Consider the following 18,197-nt stretch of genomic DNA (forward strand, 5'->3'; position numbering starts at 1 on the left):
AAACCTGCCTACTACCACAGGGTTGCCTTGCAGAAGTATTTTAAAAAATGTTTTTGGGAAGATCAAAAAAATATTAACTGGTGAATCTGGTGTCTGTATAAGGCGAGTTAGTTATTATATGGAATGCATTTAGTGAACATGTGAATAAATGCAACGTATCCAGGAAGAGTTCACACAGCTTTTGTTAAGAGAAGTTGTACTTCACTACTTTGGAGAAGTCAGGAAGCAATAAAGACCTGGTTGATACAGTCTGTTGGGATTTCCAGGAAGCATTTCCCACAAGGAAAGATGATTTTTGAAAGAGGAAAGGATCCTGAACTGCGGGATTCCTTGCCACAGGATATTATAGATGTTATATCTGTGGGCTACAAGACTGATCAGATGAATTTATGAGAGTACAGAGGCATAAACCCCAGTTTAGAAAATCCCTGGCCACATTTTTCACGTGAGGAATGTGTTCTGGAAAACTGTTGTTACATTTTCACTGGTTCTCATGGCCTTTCTTTATCTCCCACTGCTGAATGCTGATAGAAAACTGCATAATGTGTCTATTCTCTAACCCAGAGTGTTCTTGTATGGGTGCAGTTCCACACATGGAAATTTCCAGAAAATGTGGTCACTGGAGTTTTCAAATGGCATACCTTGGTGTTAGATAGATAAACTGTAGTAGTATATGACTTCAGTATAACGTTGTATGCTCTTGTCAAAATATTTGGTTTTCCAGAGAGATGTCTGCTAATATGGGGACAGATTTTGTCAGTGTGTTCTGATGGTCTTTAGTGGCACTTCCATGAAAATATTCTCTGTTGATTTTCTTCTCTTTGTCAGTTTTACATGAAGCACTGAAAATAGCAAACTATGGTTATAACTTTACAAACAGTGGCAAAATATTCAAATGAACTTATATTATTCTAATGTAGAATAAATAGGATTTCAGTATTTTTTCACTACTTCAAATCTATAATATTTTGAGTGGAGGTACAATAATCTATAATTACTATAGTTTTTCCTATTGAAAAATATATTCAGAAAGGTTCTGACTATCCATACTTTTTATTATAGTGATATTTTCAAAGGTGTCTAAAAAAAGTACAAAGTTTATTTTCTGATATATATATGTATATATATATATATATATATATATATATATATATATTGCAAAATTAGGACTTCTTTTCAAGAGATGTACTAGAAAGAGACCAGGAAATTTGTATTATCCTACAAATATCAGTGAAACCATAAAGAAACGACATAGGTGCTTTTGTCATACATTCAATATGTCAGTAACAAAATTCACTTAATATTTTGGAAAACTGCTGCAAGACAGAAATTATGCACTACTTCCCCTTCCAGAGCTTCTGAGAATGTTTCTGGCATCTTTTGGCTCATTTTGTTTGCTAATCGGGTCCAGCTAGATATTTATAAATAATCCAAGTACCCTCACTGCTGTACACCAGCAATACAGTTCTTTGCAGAACCACTGGAAGGTGAGGTGGGCTCCTTTTTTGTTCTTCTAGATCTCATTTACATGCTGATTTAGCTAAGATCAATATCTTGTATATCAAGAGCTACCAGCTCTTTGTAACTCCTCTTTTTTTTTTTTTCCCTGACATTTGGGAATGTAGCATGAACAGAACAACCCCATAGCTGCTGAAAAATCAACTCTTTAAAGATACACACATTACTTGGAATAAGTCACTCCTTCATCTTCCTTTTCAGCTGCCTTATAACTGGAGTTACAAACTGTGTGAACATCCTATTCCTTGATTATATGCAGGTGGCTGACTTCTACAGCAGAAACCATGGCCTTTTTTCTTAGACTGAAATTTTAGCTGCTGAAATTTCTGTTAATAAATCCCAGCTTGACTTCCTGAGTCCATATTTCTGAAAAGTGCTATAGTCCATGGTAACCAGAGTGCCAGTGATTTTTATCTTCTATGTCATTGTCATATCATGACAAAACCTTCCCAGTCAGTTCAGATCCCTTGTCTTTCTCCTACCTTTTTTCAGCCCATTCAGAACTTCCAGATCCTCTTTGTTTTCCTTTAATAAATGTTCAAATTTTTCTTTTAATTCCTTATGACCTTTTTAACTCTTTATTTTTAAATGGAAAGGTGTTTGTGAAGAAAAAGTGAAAGTGCAACACACCATTGTTCTTACATCACCAACATGAACAACGAGAAAAAATGCAATTTTAGAATATAATTGTAGAATGTATGGCAGGAAATTTCCTGCCGGGTTTTCTAAAACTATGTTTTATTGACTAACAAAATGTCCTGTTAATCTCAGTGCTGTCTTTGTAGTATTGTTTTCCTGGAAAAAAAGTGTTAGTAGTATAAAGTCAGTAATTTTCTCTGAAAAGTGAGATAGAATTGGTTTTATTTTGTACTTATTTCCATTTTAATAATTGATACTTTCTTCTTCTGAAAAAAGTAATTAAAATAATTTTTATACATTATGTCTGCTAATTGGTCCATTTATCTTGATTGATAGAAAAATATATAGGAATATATGTTTATCTGTGTGTTTGTGTGTGTTTGGACATGTATGTACTTTCAATTTGAAGAGACAGTTTTTACATAGTTGAGAATTATGAAATATTATGCCATATGTCATATGAATGTTTACAAAGTGCACGAGAACTGCTTCTCAAAACTCAATTTCAGCATTGTTCAGCGTGTGCATGGAGCTGAGGTTGCAGAGCTGTGTATTTCATGCCTTTCCTGTCCTTGCAGCCCTGATAGCCATTGGGAGGTACAGCATGACAATAGAGACGGTGGATGTTGGGTGGTGCAAGGAGATCACGGACCGTGGAGCCACCCAGATTGCTCAGCGCAGCAAATCCCTCCGATACTTGGGACTGATGAGATGTGATCAGGTAAGGAGCCTTTGCCTGAGTTAGTGCCTGATTCAAAGTGTGATAGTGTTCCTGTGTGTGCGAGGGAGGCAGCAGGATTTATGTTCTTCTCAGCAAAATTGTTCAGTAGTCACTACTGTAGCAAGTGTTCTTGTGTGCTGTGTTTACATAGGAAGCTCAAAAGGCACACAGAGGATTAGAAGGAGCATTATAAATGTTTGCTGATGTAGATTTTAAAAATACACCTGTAGGTTACACTCACAGACTGAGGTGCTCACAAAAGTTTTTTGTAAAATCTGCCCTCTGACACTTTTTGAATATTTTTGTCTGAAAGTGGTTGGCATGTCATGTCATAACTTTGACAGATTACTTTGTTTCTTAAAAAGAAAGGAAAAAAATATTTCGTGTTACTTCAAGAGTGAGTTAACATAATGCTAAAAAGAGAAAAAAATACTGTTTCTTACTATGTAGCTTTATACTTGGAAAATAGTAAGGATGTCTGTAAGTTTTAGCTCTTTATCATTAGAAGAAAAAAAGAAAAGGCAGTCCATGTCCACTTCACCATGTATATAGCCTTCAGAAATCATGTTCCTGTTTAGAAGAAAGATCAAGAGGCCAGGGAACACAGTAGAAATAGCTACAAGAAAAATCATCAGAGGTCCAGAGTCTCTGACCTTAAGTCTTCACATAACCCTGCAGGAATTGTTTCTTTTCGAGCCATTATCAACAAAATTTCTGGCTGTGATGCCCATCATAAGCATCTCTCAGGCTTGTGGATTTCTGATTGGATACACTCCATGGAAAAACAGGTTTTAGTCTAACAAACATCGTGCTCCAAACCATTACCTGGCATCCTTCACAGTGCACTATAGAAGACAGTGACAAAACACAGCATTTCAAATGGCAAGGAATAATAATGTTCAGGTCAGTGGTAAAATTAGAAATTGCATTTTGCAAAGCCAGCCTTAGGCAATTTCTAGTTTGCAAGGAGGTTGAGCACTTTGGAAGAATTGCTCTGTCTATCAAAGCTGAGTTCACTCTAATCTCCTAAACATTAGTGTTTTATAAGAGCCAGCAGACAAAAAGAGTGTGTGAATCTCTTTGATGGATTGTGCTAAGATTATGTACTTAGAAAATGTTAAAAGGATAACTTGACCTTGGGAATTAGACCTGACCCAAATAAATACCCACATGTATTTATTTTGTGAATTTAGCTAATGCTGAACAATCAACAAGGATCTAATAAGTGCAATAATTTTATCCTGTCTTTAACTGCTATAGAAAATCAATGCTCTTGATGTTGAAAACAAGCTTTACTGCCTCATAAGTTAAACTATATGTCGTTTTTGTAGACATGTACTACAGTCTGTATTCCTCTAATTGCTGGTAAATAAATGTTTTTCTAGTTCTTTGGAGGCGTATACAGCATCTTTTGTGTTACAGGAGTCAACTGCTAAAAGAAAAAAATATTACTTAAGAAAGCTTTAGAGAAGATAGAAAAGTTGCTGTTGACTGTGTGCCTGCAAGTGTGTGTGTGATCTGCAAGTATTCAAAGTATGGTAGCAAAAAGATGTTAAGAAATTCGTCAACTGTTACAGTGAACAGTGCAGTAGTGGGACTACCACTGGGGATTTTTTTCTTGTTTGCAAAGCCTTGATGGGAAGAATAGCTCCACAGACAGAATGAAGTAAGTATCCTTGATTTAAGGGGTTTTTGGCAGCTAGGAGATGCCAACTCCCTTTTTCCACTGCAAACGAACAGAGAAATTACTGAACAAAATTGTGTTCTCAACTGTCTCTCCCCAGTATCATGCAGAACTAATTTTTTCCAGTGGCTGCTCTATTAAATTAAAAATGTCAGTGTCCAGCACACAATTACAGAGAATTATTGGGTGGTGCAGAAGGGTTTATTTACACTCCCAGTTGGCCAAAATTCTTATCTTTGTACTGTTGTCAGCTTGCAGTGGAGAGGTTTGAAGATTTGTCCCATCTAACCAAGCTTCCTTTTCTGAGGTACTGACTATTATGCTCATGCCAGGTAGCTTTTATGCCTTTCTAAGAATTCCCAGGCATTTGGAAAGAAATTACTTAAACACAGTTACATAAGGAACATATGTAAGTAGACTTCAAATGGGTACCACTAAAACACTCTTTATGAGCCAGGCTTTTTGGAATTTCTTTGATATGCACTTGACATAAATTAGAGGCGTCAAGGGTCCTCCCCAGAAAGATCAAGAGAGGCTGTGAGCCTGGGTAAAGGCAGTCTCTGTTTTATGCCATTGATTATCCAAGTGCCTCCAGGCAATGTGTTTCAGTAGATGCAAAGCATTATTGATCCACACCATGAAAATAATAAAATTATTCATTTTTCATCAAACTGCTATTTCCATGACCTTTCTTTTTATCATTTTTCCTACCATCTAACATGCACACCACAGGAGCAATATGGCCTTTGCTTTAAAATAGATGACATTGTTTTGAGAAATCACATTAAAAAATACTGACTTTACTATGAGATCATCATAATGATAGCATATATTTCAGTTGAAACTTTTCTGTATCAGATGGGATACATCTGAGAGACTATCATGCAAACCTCCTGAAGTGGGAAAGTAATCTAAAGTAGATTCTAAACGTTTTTAAATACCTACATTCTGGACAAAAGAATTCCCCACTTGTCTGCATACCAACATGAACAGGTACTTGAAGCAGCTAGGCTCTTCTCCCTTCTGATCTCTCTCACAGGACGGAGTATTGACTGTGCAAATAAATTTTGTGTACATCTGTGCATCTGTACAGGCACCAGGCAGCACTCAGGTCTGCACAAGTCATGTGCTCCATAGAAAGAAAATGTTGCCATTCTGTGTCTCTATTTCTTTTGAAAGCAGTAACAGACAAAATCAGTAGTCATTTGAGGCCTAAGCAGGACATTTTATAGGCTTGTAATTGGAAAAGGCATGAAAGAGAAAGCATTTCTGTTTTGCATTCTGGTGTTCCTGCCCGTGTTTGTGCTGTGCCGCGCTCCCAGGGGCAGCGAGCCAGGCTTTGTTCCTTCTTGTCACCCCTTCAGGGTCTTCTGGGAGCAGGGTGCACCACAAACTCCCATTCCTCTGCACAGGGGAGTGCTGTGCTGCCGGGGGCTGCGGCCCAAGGTTGTGTTTTAGGACTTGATTTGGCTGTGTGGGTGTCCATGGCAGGTTGGTGCTGCCTGGGAGCGCAGCAGCTCTTGGTCTGTCATGCCAGAAAACACCCAGAAAAGCATAACAAGGGGTTATATTAAATCCACTTAGGTTAGTTCCCCACAGCAGAATGAGAACATGACTGTCCATTCTTCCAACTAAATTTTAATTGTAGCTCTGTATTTTTATTACAGCTTAGGAAAGGGGATATTTTAAATATAATTGAACCTTTCTTTTAATTACTTTAAGTACCTTGAGAAAGGTGTGGGCAGTTACAGCATGCTTTCTTTCCTCCCTCAAACACTGACATCAGAATTCCTAAGAGCTTTTCTTGCATCCTAAGGGCATAAAATTACACCTGCTTCAAAATAACAGATTTAAATGCACATTTCAAGCTTTTCTTTCTGAACACAGTGTACTGTACATTCTTATAATTAAACTGACCTAGATCTTAGTTACTTCTTCTAGTCAATTAATTAATTATTTTGGTATATTTTGTATCTCATATTTTAAAAAATGGAGTAAAAGGGTAATCTTCGCCATACTATTTATTTCTATCATTTGAAAGATGTCTTTATAGCACTTCTTTCTTGTGCTCTCACAAGAAGTGAAACGGCTTTAAATAGTGGCAACTTGAAATCTTTACCCTTGGGGGAAATGGCTGGGTTTCAACTAGGAAATAGGGACTAAAAATTTGTTGTTGGTTTGGGGTTTTTTGGGTGTGGTTTTTTTTTTTTTGTGGGTTTTTTTAATTGTTTTTTTTTGGGGGGGGTGCTTTTTGTTGGTTTTTTTGTTGTTGTTTTGTTTTCTGGGTGATAGCTTGACTGGTTGAACAGTAATCTTCCTGCAACTTTTCTCACACTCAATTTTCATATTTCAAGATCCTTTTCCTATAACTGTGGTGCAATTTGTAGCAGTTATCAACAGTGCTCCCACATAAATGCAGGAGACATTTCTTGGGAAAATAGGCAGAAAAATCACACTGAAAAACAGAGGCCACAAAATTCATTATTCACCACTATGGTGTGAATGAAATGAAATTAAGAGAGTCCAACAAAGTTGTCTGTGAGAGGATACACAACATAGTTGATAAGTCATGTTGGCCCTTATTCCTTGGTTTTCTTTTTCCTTTCTTTTTTTCTTTCCATTTTTTGAGACGAATTTCTCAGAAAATACATGGTTGCTTTTCATGAAAATACTTCTGAAAGCCTGTAGCTTATTCCAGATTCTTTCTCAGAGAAATTGTAGCATATATTTCCTATTCTCTTTTTGCTGAGATATTAGAGCACAGAAGTTGATGGTCAGTACAACTGACAAAATGATAAACTATTTTGTGTTCCCAGAGGAAGAAAGATAGATGATCCCTAAAAATAAAAAATAGTAAGTTAAGAAATCATTTACATCTTAAGTAAGAATAAGACTCCTAGACAATATGTGGATTTTTAATATAATTTATCACTTTGTCCTTCTACAAAACCTGTTTTACAAATACTTGTAAATACATATTCAGTGAAGACAGAAATCATTAGTGGAGCTTCTGTTGTTTAAGAGAAACATTTTTATCCATCACTCACAAGCTTTTAATTTACACAGCTAGTCTGCAACTGAAGATAAATGAAAAAGAACATTAGCTCTTTTATATATCCTAGGTTCTAGAGATACATCTTTCAATTTCCAATATACTTTTGAGCTAAACTGTTCTTAATCAATGGCAGAAGAGTGAGAATACAGAGCCATGGCTTGTTTTAATATAATTATCACAGCAATTTGCATTCCACTTTCAGAAAATGCTATCATTAGCCTGATCAGAAAACCTGCCAAATTGCTACCATTTCTTCTTTTATATTACAAGGGGTTCATTTTGAGATTTGAAATTATGGTTTTGTGATTTGAAGAGGAATGAAAATATCCAATCCTTCTCTTTAAGAAAAATTCTGTAGCCCTTTTTTCTCTTAAATTGCTATAATTTGTTCAAGTATGTTGCTGCATATTAAAAAGGAATTGTATTTTATTAAGTTTTATATGTATAATGTAGGAGCTGCAATTGATACATCTCTATGAATAATGAAGATTTCAGATTCATGAGATCTGTGAATTTCATTAGAAGGAAACCACAGCTATCCCACAACAAAAGAAGAATAACATTTATCTCACTTTGGTTTTCAATACAATTTTAAAGGTCTGAACAATACTACTTTTGGCTTTTTCCCCCTAGCTAACTAGGATAACAGATCCATTATGTGTGTAAACGAAAGCATCTGCTAAAACACACACAAAAAGAAAGGGTTTTTATACAAGCTAAAGATTTTGCTCTTCTAGCTTAACTGTTTCTTTGCTAAAATATTTTTATTCTCCAAGCTGATACCCCTGCAGCAGTTCCATAGTACTGTGCTGAAGATGGAATTTTCCATAATTTATGAAATTGTCCTTATTTCTAAAAAGCACTGACCTGACCATGTCATTCTCTAAGAGAAAGATGGACCCTCAGGTGATGATCAACAGCTAAAAATCATGACAAGGCCAACTATTAAGAAAGACTGCAATGTGAACTGGTCAGCATTTTTATGAATGAAAACAATTTAAAGGGAGAAATTTATTTAGAAGCATTGCTCCCTGGAACTTCCAGTTATTTTTGCCAGCTGGCAACTTTTGAGAAAGACTTCTCTTGTTAGTTTTACGTGTCGTCATTTTGACAGGTATTACAGTAATGTGCTCAAATTATTGTTAATGTAGTCAAGTAGGAAGGAAAATATTCAGTGTTATTAATTCAACAGGCTGAAAGTAATCTGAAAGAATATTTATCACTATATAAATTACCACTGTCATTTCACTGCATCTGTGTCTTTATTATCTGCAATTTTTAGAAGGAAAAAGTTTTTGAAATATGTATAATATTGGTAATATTTTTACCTGGAAATATAGGTGCAGTCTAGAAGTTCATCTGACGAAATGGACAGAATTAGCAAACCAAATAAACAGCCAAACTGAAAGGCTCCTTTAAAATTCTCATTCTCTGTTTTAATAGAAAAATAAGAAGAAAATTGAGAGTGAAACCTTTGTTACTTATACAACTTCAATTAAAAATAGTGTGTTGCAGAAAACTGCATCCCTACAGAGATCTGAAATGGGTCTTGCTAGTTTGCAGTTTGAGGCAATAGTATTCACATGAGAAAACAACCACAACAATGCATTTCATTCCTTTCAGGTGAGATTTAAACAAGAACTGTAAAGTAGGTATAGTCCACAAGCAACCTTGTCAGACTTTCTGGAATCCAAAAGTGCTGCCATGGAATATTAGAAGACTTGTGCATTCCATTTATTTCAATTCACATGGCAGAAAAGATTGCAGATATTTCTGTTTTCATACTCCTTTACCTTTACAAATATAAATGGGTAATTAATTGCTAGGGTTTAACACAATTAAGTTGTCAGATGCCATGATAAAATAGCACTGTACAGACTGTACTTGCCAATTTAATTATTTATATGTTTACAAATACAGTGTTTGTGTGTGTGTGCATATGTGATTGTTTTTCTGCCTTTTTTTCAATAATAGCATCCTCTAAGTCAAAATACATTATTTTCTCAGGTTGTAAGGGACTTTACTTGGACTATAGGATATTGTGCTAATATTGGTAGTGCTGTTATTTTGTTAAAGTCCTAAACAAGGGTTCTGCCCCTGGGCATAAAGGCAACTGAAACTCTGTGGAGTATGTCTGTCTTAGTTGATGAACTACACTTCACACAAAACATTTCCAGAAATCTTTAATTTTGTTATGGCTACAGGCAACAGTTATAATTGGGCCACCTGAGAATATAATTCATTCAACTATTAGCACAAAAAAAAAAAAATCAAAGTACACTTTTTATAAGACACTCACTTGAGGAAGCAAAATACAACTTAGAGAAGAGAAAGACTGTGTGGAAATGTTTTACTTATAACTCTAAGTGTGTATATACTAGATTTTTTTGTAAAAATTTGAGAAATAGAAACATAAAGAGTTTTTCCATATCTATCATTATGAATACACACAATGACAATGATTTCTTTGACCATTGCATACAAATTTGGCTTTCATGCAATAGCTCTGTATGTGTATTGAGACAGAAGTGCACAAACATTTCAGTAGCCCTAATGCTGAAATACCACTTCATAAGTAAAATGCCAACAATATTGTAAGAAAGCCCTTTGGATTCAAATCCATTTGCATTTATTCTGTGTGAAATTGATTTTGTGATTGGTTGTATGTAGAAATGATAATACTTGTGCCATTTTTCTCACCTAACTATATGTATGGCAGCCCTCAAAATCTTTTGGTCTGAACGATACCTCTCATCTGCTAACACTTCCCTAAAATTCTTAGCAAGTACTAGATTTCTAAGATTAAGCTAGCAGTTCTATGTATTATTAATGCCATTCCGTACAGATATGGCTGACTCAGGGTGTTATAAACCAGACTGTTATTTTTCATTAATGACTTATAAAGTCATTATAAAGTTGTATAACTGTAGATAACAACCTGTGTTGTCCTCAGAAATCAGCCAGCCAATGCCCCTGTCAAGGGCTAGGTTAGATGCTATGCAGAGATTATTTTAGCTGTCATCCTTTAATGGTGGTCTGAGTGGCACAAGCAGATTTTTTGTGTGAAGTTCTAGTAATGCAGTTTTGCAAACTTTAGCTTTTTTATTTATTTAACTGCTTATTGGTTTCAGTTATGAACTTGGAATTGAGATAAGTTTTTCTTTTCAATTATCAAATCAGCTGGTCATTAAACTGAAGTCATTAAGATGTGAAGATTTTTTGGTTTTGTTATTGAGAACAACTGATCAAACTCTTTAGATTAACACTGAATACTCATGCACTGTGTAGATCTTCATAAAACTTGCAGTTTAAGTGATGACTCTACTCTTACTTTTCAGTATTGCTGTAGATATCATAGACATTCTTGGCACATTTTAACAGCTTTAGAGTCAGAACTACATTCTAAGACTGATCCTGATGCAACTGTTGGAGGAGTTTTGGAGATCAGTATCAAATCTTACCATTCTTGGCAATTTAGTGAAAGAGAAGATTTTCAGGATATTATATCAACTAAAGACAAGCTAAGGAAAAGTAACTAGGAAAGTCCTGTTTTGGAAAAGCCCCTATACCTCTGTTTCTGTTCCTGAGCAGTGAATGAAGGTATCAGCCTCATTAAAAAGAAATGCCTGGTTTGGCTGATGGTTTCAAATGTAATCTCTAATTTGCCCTAACAGGATTAGGAAAACTTGAATTCATCCTTTGAATTTAACAAGATCTGTTATAGGGACATAATGAAAACACTAGGTTAAAAAAATAATCCTAGCCCTTTGGAATAATTTGATATTTAGAAATTGCTAATTTTAGAAGCTAGAAATGAAAGAAAACTGCTGAAATTATCACTAAAAACAAATGACACAGCAGACTTAAAAGGAAAAAAAAATTAAAATTACCTAATAATTATTCTTGCTTGCGTTTTGAATTTTTCATGAAAACTTGTGGAAGGTGGAATAACATAAACTTCTGAAGATGTTCTGTGTCAGACAAATGGTGTTCCAAATCAGTAAATACTGGCAATAGGACTAGATGAGTAAATATAGCATGCTAGATCAAAATATGAATGAATATTTCATTTTGAGTAGCTTTCAGTTTACCCTGAGTGTGGAAAAAATCAGCTCATAAGTGTTGGTTACTTTATTCTAGAAAAAATATTAACAGGTTGGTGGTAGTTTTCAGGCTTTCTGTTATGGGCATATCATTTTACCTAAAGGAGAGTAAGAGTGTTGAACACTGATTTCCCATTTTTCTCAGTATTTCAGCCATATTTTGTGTGTACATAGCAGAGTGGTGATGAAAGTTCTCCAAAGAGGCACTCACAAAACCCTTTTGCCAGTGTAGCATTTTACAGGGACTAGAAGAGTGTTGTTGTTCTTCTTCCCAAGATGAACTGCTAAGTATCACATGAGAAATGTTCTCTAGCATGGATAATATTTAAATGCTGTCTACACAACCACACTGTCATTAGATGAAGAAGTTAAGGAGGTCCTACCCCAGATAATATTTGTCACAAAGTCAAGAGCATTCTTCTGGGAAATAGGCAATATGTGTTCAAGTGTCTTTAAGTAAAAAGTATTCAAACATATGACTTCTAGGTAAGTACTCTAATTGAGTTAAAGAGAGATTATACCACTTAGTCTTGCCATTTTCTGTAACCTATCTTCTCCTTTGTTTTGTTTTTTTCATCTATTCCTTGGCCCAAGATAAATTCTTATTTCAGAAAGAAAAAATACTTTTCAAGCCAGTCTTTGTTGTTATTTTGGTTTTTTTGTTTGATGACCAGAATTTTGCACAATCCTATTACTTTCATGCTTAATGATACAGGGTGCATTCTCTCATTATGTGTTAAAATATAATTGAAGAGCTATTCAAATTCAGATGAATGATTATGTATTAGATAATCTAAGTAGTTTATCTTCAGACAGTAGTTTGTTTTTTTGTTTTTTTTTTTTTTGACAACTCAAAAGATTAAGATTAATGAAAGTCTGTGAAAGAAAAATACATTTTACAGCATTTAAAGATGTGGAGATTTTTAGTTTTTATTCATTGAACAAGAATGTTTAACCTCAGAAGGGAAAATTGTTCTGTTTGTGTAATGAACTTATTTGGGGAATGACATTCAGTACTTCTGTTTTATCACCAGCCAGGCTGATCTTAACAAAGAGACAGAGGCTTGTGTTCTAATGGCTGGGCATAAGACTTCTTTTCATCTTAATCCTACCACTTGGGAAATGATGACAAGGATACTAAAAAAGTTGACTTAGATATGACTTTTCGCATTCATTAACAAAGAATAAAATTTTATTTCTTTTTTTTTTCCTGTTTTTCAGATAGTGCAGTTTTAGTCCAATAGTGGGAAGAATTTTAAATACTAAAAGTTTTTAATTGTTTTAGTGTCTGATCTGACTTTTCTTATGGTAAAGAAAAGGTATCAAAAAAAAAGATAGGGAATACTTTTTCTCTCATATCTGGATCCAGGTTGTTTCTCCCACTGCCAATTTTTTTTCTCGTTCTGTTTTGTAATCTTACATTGAATTTAGTTTGGCATAATTTTTAACTCCTTGTTGTTTAGTCTCAGGATTAAAAACACTTATATTTAACTTAAAGTTACATATATTCAATCATTTATCATGAAGCTTAGTAAGATATTTTTTTTCCTTTATCATGAGAGTAAAGTCAGTTTTTCAGACTCAAAGTAATTTCTTTCTGTAAATGTCACAGTTCCAAATACACCCATAGGATTTGTCATTATTTTACTGTTTAACAACAAGTTATAACACAATTTGTTGCCTAATTTAAAATATTTGTTTAATGCTCCAGTAAAAAATGGAGAAAAGATTCTACTCTACAGGCTTTGGTCATAAAACAGCTGTTTTTGTCAGTGGCACTTTGCAATGGTTTTATCTGCCTTCCTCATATTCATGTTTATTTTGTAACTTTATTTGGCACTTGATGCCAAAAGCTTCCTTCTTCTGTTTAGCAAAGTATTAACAGCAAATAGCAAAAAATTTTATCTAGTAATAATTGTATCAGAAAAAAATTAAGACAAACACTTAGAGGTGGTGTACTATAGATTTCTTCCTAGGTTTTTAAGATACCAGTTAAAAGATACCATTGTAATATCCTCTGTCTTCCTAAGTGTCATGGGCCATGCCTAAGTTAGCCTGGTAGCAAATATATCAGCTTACACCTAGCTAGGCTGAGCCTTGTTTACATGTCCTGAGTCCAATACACCAGGGCATGGAGAGCGTTTACTACCTTCCTGTGTGTGAGCATCATCTTTGTAAAGAATTTGCCTAACTTATTTCTTATAACAGAGAATATGCATATAACACTGGCTATAAAGCCATGATGTCTGTGCCATTCTAACAAATAGTGCCCAACAGGTAAGTGCTAAATCACCATAGCTTCTATGTACTAGCAGAATTTTCAGCTATCTAATAGATAAATAATGCATCTTCTTCAAGTTCTAAGAACGAGCCAAATAAGCCACTGTCAGTTGTCAGCCTCATTGTTGTGGCTGAGTTAATCATTAAGAGGAGTTTCTGGTAGTGTGATAGATTCTGCCATGGGTCTCTGCAGCATGACTCTAATGAAAAGAGACTCTTCACTGTTTTTTGGATACGCATAAAGTAGCACATTACTGCTACGTTGGGGATTCTTCCATTCCAAGCAATATTTCTGTGAATTGTAGCTTACAATTTCCAAGTATGTGTTCAACTGTAAATATCAAATATTGTGGGGGACTTATGCTATCATTGATTTCATTTTACTTTTTCAAAGTCACTTCTTGTTTTTCAGCACTGAAAAATGTTACTGTAACATAGCAATTTGCCAGAGAAGTACAGTTTGTGCTGTGAAGTTAAACCAGTTTTCTATCCAAGTCAGTCTCAGCTAGATGAAACTTCCAATGAAGATTGAGTATTTCTATTATCAAAGTAGAAGAACTGGATATTAAACCTTTCATTTATCCTTGTCATTGGGTGCAATTACTGTTTAGAAGGAAGCTCTCCTTGTTATCTTTTAAAGACAAAAATATTATTGGATATTGTGGTTACTGTGCTTTAAAATATTTTTCACAAGACAGGTCTCTGTAATGGTAGTAAACATTTCAGTCTGGCTTTTTACTTTGGCCTTGAATTTGGAACACTGAGGGAAGAAAAGCAAACAATGCCATCAGTTGTACATGCTACTGATGTAGGTGATTCAGTAACTGTAGTATCAATGCGTTTTAAAATGTCCAGTTGTTCAGCAAAGATTTCAAAGACAGTCAACTAGAAGTCATGGTTCTTAGGTTAATCTTTTATTTGTCTAAAGGCTGAAGTTGTTCACCTCTGTGATATGAACTGCAATAATCTTTAAAATAATTGACAAATTAATTCCACTGCAGCACTGGAGTTGTAAAGGTGTTAGATTTAGCTGGGTTTATCTGATTACTTTGTCTCATGAAAAATAAATGTGCTAACTTTGGCATCTCAAATTTAAGACGGAGACCCCAGTCCCAACCATCTTGTATGTTTTAAATATTGAACGCAATTCTGCAGTGTTATTCTCTCAAAAGAAGACTAAAATAAAATCTTCTGCCAGTGATGTATGTGAAGACATGCAGGACTTTTACCTTTTGGAAAAAGGACATATAGGAGTAATTGATTACCTGCAACATAGCATAATTCATCTTTGTTCCCTATCTTTATTAATGATATCTATTACTTTTCACTGAACACCTGTTGATAGCAACCCTATAGTGCAAGTTTATTTCAATAAAGTTAATTGTGGAGTTATTACTTAGCATTTTTTAATGTCTCCATAAGTGTACCATTAATTAATAGATGTAATCAATTTTTATTTGCCAAAGCCAAAAAATATCTCACATTTTTAAATGTATGTCTGCTTGAGCAACTTTGAGTAAATAGCTTCTATTCCAAGTTAGAAATCTGTTATTCTGGGCAGCATTTGTTTAACCACCTTCTTCCTTTACAATGAAATCAAAGCATGGGGTTTGAGCTTGGTTTTTTTCATTCTCTAACCAGACATTACATTCTTTATATTTATTTTGTGATAAATGCACCTAAACCTACAGTAACAATGAGGAGCCCTGTCTGCCCAAGAGTCCAAAGTTTTTCCACTCTTCTAGCTTGCTTAATGTTACCCTTTTCCTTCATTTTCTGCATATCACAGGTTCTGTTCTTCTGTTGCAGGTGAACGAGGCCACAGTGGAGCAGCTGGTGCAGCAATATCCACATATAACCTTCAGTACTGTGCTGCAGGATTGCAAGAGAACACTGGAGCGAGCTTATCAAATGGGCTGGACACCCAATATGTCTTCTGGCTTCTAACTTTCTGTACCAACATGTTCCACTCTGCTGCATTCAGTAGATCTAATGGGGATTGCAGAAGGGTTTATAACCTTTCATATGATGCAATATAGTTGTGAGTTTACAGAGGTTACAATAAAATGGCAAAAGCTGTACACTGACTTTAACGTACTGTACAACTGAATACAAATATTGAAGCAAAACTTTAGAAATTCATTGTGGTTTTGTTTGCATAAAAGTTATAAAAGCCTTTGGCAAATTTCTTGAAGTGGATTCCTACTAGTGCTCTGGATAGTTTGAGTTATAGATGTTAAGCTTGTTTTCCTCTGTTTACTTTGCCTTGGTCCTGTGTGTTTCCTTTGATCTGTAAATGGTAACTCAGTGCTAGCACCAGTGCAGTTGATCAACAGAGGCCTGTGTTGAAACTGGGAACTAAACTTGATGCTTTTTATTTACTAAATCTATACCAGAGGCTTTAAGATACAGAGTAATAAAAAAATCTACAGTGAATGACCATTTTTTTTTATCAACTCCTTCCCTTTTTTTCTTGAAATATAGGAAGCTGTAGTGATATTAAAATCTTTCCACCTTGACATTTTAATAATGAGGAAGAGTGCTTACCCTAGCAATGATAGCCAGCTACATTTCATGAAGACAAGGAACAAGTGAACACATCAACTGTCAGAAATAAGTTGACGATGCTTATTATATTTGGCTGAAAAAATTTACTGTCTATTTCAAATGAACTTCTCTCCTCTGCCTATGCTGTTCTGTTGATGAATTGGAAAATTCAGATGAATGGGTATGAGTCAATAACAGGACTCCCTCTCATTTCCTGTGTGGTTTTATTTTAGAATGGATCTTCCAATGCAAATAGTGCTTACCTTGAGAAGGCCACCTAAACATGAGTCCCATAGTGGGTATCATTTTGTAGGATCAGGTGCTTATTAACACAGTATGTGGAAGAAAATACCCAAATTAAACATGTAAAGTGATTCATTTTCTTTGTGGGACTGTTATGGTTTAACACCAAACAGCAACTGAGTATCACACAGCCTCTCTCTCACTCTCTCTCACACATTGCATTCTAAGGAGTTAAATTTGAGCAGGGAATTGTGAAAAATACAGACATTGCAGCTTCAATTTGGAGTTGCCTTAACCTTTAGAGTATTACCATTTGGTTAAGAATGTTGTCAGATGTGTAACACTGGATATTTGTTTTTTAAAGGTTACAGCATTTTAATCCAAACTATGAAATGCTTAAGCTTCAGCTGAAAAGTAGCCATTATTGTCAAAATGTTTTGCTAATCCAGAAGGCCTAATGCAGCATAACATAGAAGCTTGTTTAGTATGGCTGTATAACCCTGTAAAGCTATTTGTTGATTTCCATAGCATAATTTTTTACAACAGAAACATCAGCTCACGTTACTTCCAGTGAGGATGTTGAATGTTTTCTTATTTCAAATAAATTTTCAAAATGGGGATGAACTAATTTCTCTGGAAAAAAAATATATCGTAAAGATTTTGTTTAAAATAAGTGGTAAATACCTGTGAACATGTGTAATGCTATGCTGTTTATTTACTCCTAAATAGCAACAATATTTTAAGAATAAAGCCAGTCAATTATATTGCAGATATAGTACAGAATCTTAGTCAATTTTCTTTTAATGTCTCTTTATGAGTGCATTAAAACTATTCACACAATTTGTAAGTTTCTATTTTTTGTGAGACCTTTGATCTTACAATAAATTTTAATAAAATAAGAAAGATGTGATGTTTTCTGTTTGTGTGCTGCTAACTGTACTTAGACCGTACTAACAGAGAGTCTGAAATCTCCATTGCTGAATAGATAGAACTCAGCTGCAGCTGATCCTTAGTAAATTGGCCCTGCTGTGACTGACAGTTTAACTAGATGACATCCACAGGTTTTTTTTCCATCTAAAATGTATTGTAACTGTACAGATTTTTAAAATATCATCGGTCTGGCTGGTCATCCCTATTTACTTCAGTCATATAAGTTACTTCCAGTATTTTTGCCTTTTACTGACTATTCATCTCTCAGTTTTATGAACATACTGATCAATAGATCTTACCGTGACTAATTAATTTTAGTTTTATATGGTATAAGAACTCTAGATGAAAATATGTTTTTCTAATTGCAGTGTTGACACATATTGTTCCTCAATGTCCTTATATAAATGGTTTCCAAAGTCGTTTTAGAGGAATAAATAATAATGCACACTCATCTTTGACATGTCATACAGGGAAAAC

General features: G+C 34.7%; 1 protein-coding gene across 1 annotated transcript in view; it reads left to right on the plus strand.

Moving 5' to 3' along the window:
* Positions 1-17,693, plus strand: part of FBXL17 (F-box and leucine rich repeat protein 17) — a 274,595-nt gene extending 256,902 nt beyond the window's left edge. Inside the window, exons 8-9 of the mRNA XM_021524805.3 lie at positions 2,736-2,878; positions 15,810-17,693. Of these exons, the coding sequence (XP_021380480.2) occupies positions 2,736-2,878; positions 15,810-15,947 (281 nt within the window). The 3' untranslated portion in view covers positions 15,948-17,693. The remainder of the gene's footprint in view (positions 1-2,735; positions 2,879-15,809) is intronic.
* Positions 17,694-18,197: the final 504 nt, after the last annotated feature.

The sequence above is a fragment of the Lonchura striata genome, chromosome Z (genome assembly GCF_050655825.1).
Source record: "Lonchura striata isolate lonStrDom1 chromosome Z, ASM5065582v1, whole genome shotgun sequence".
In the NCBI taxonomy this organism is placed as follows: Eukaryota; Metazoa; Chordata; class Aves; order Passeriformes; family Estrildidae; genus Lonchura; species Lonchura striata.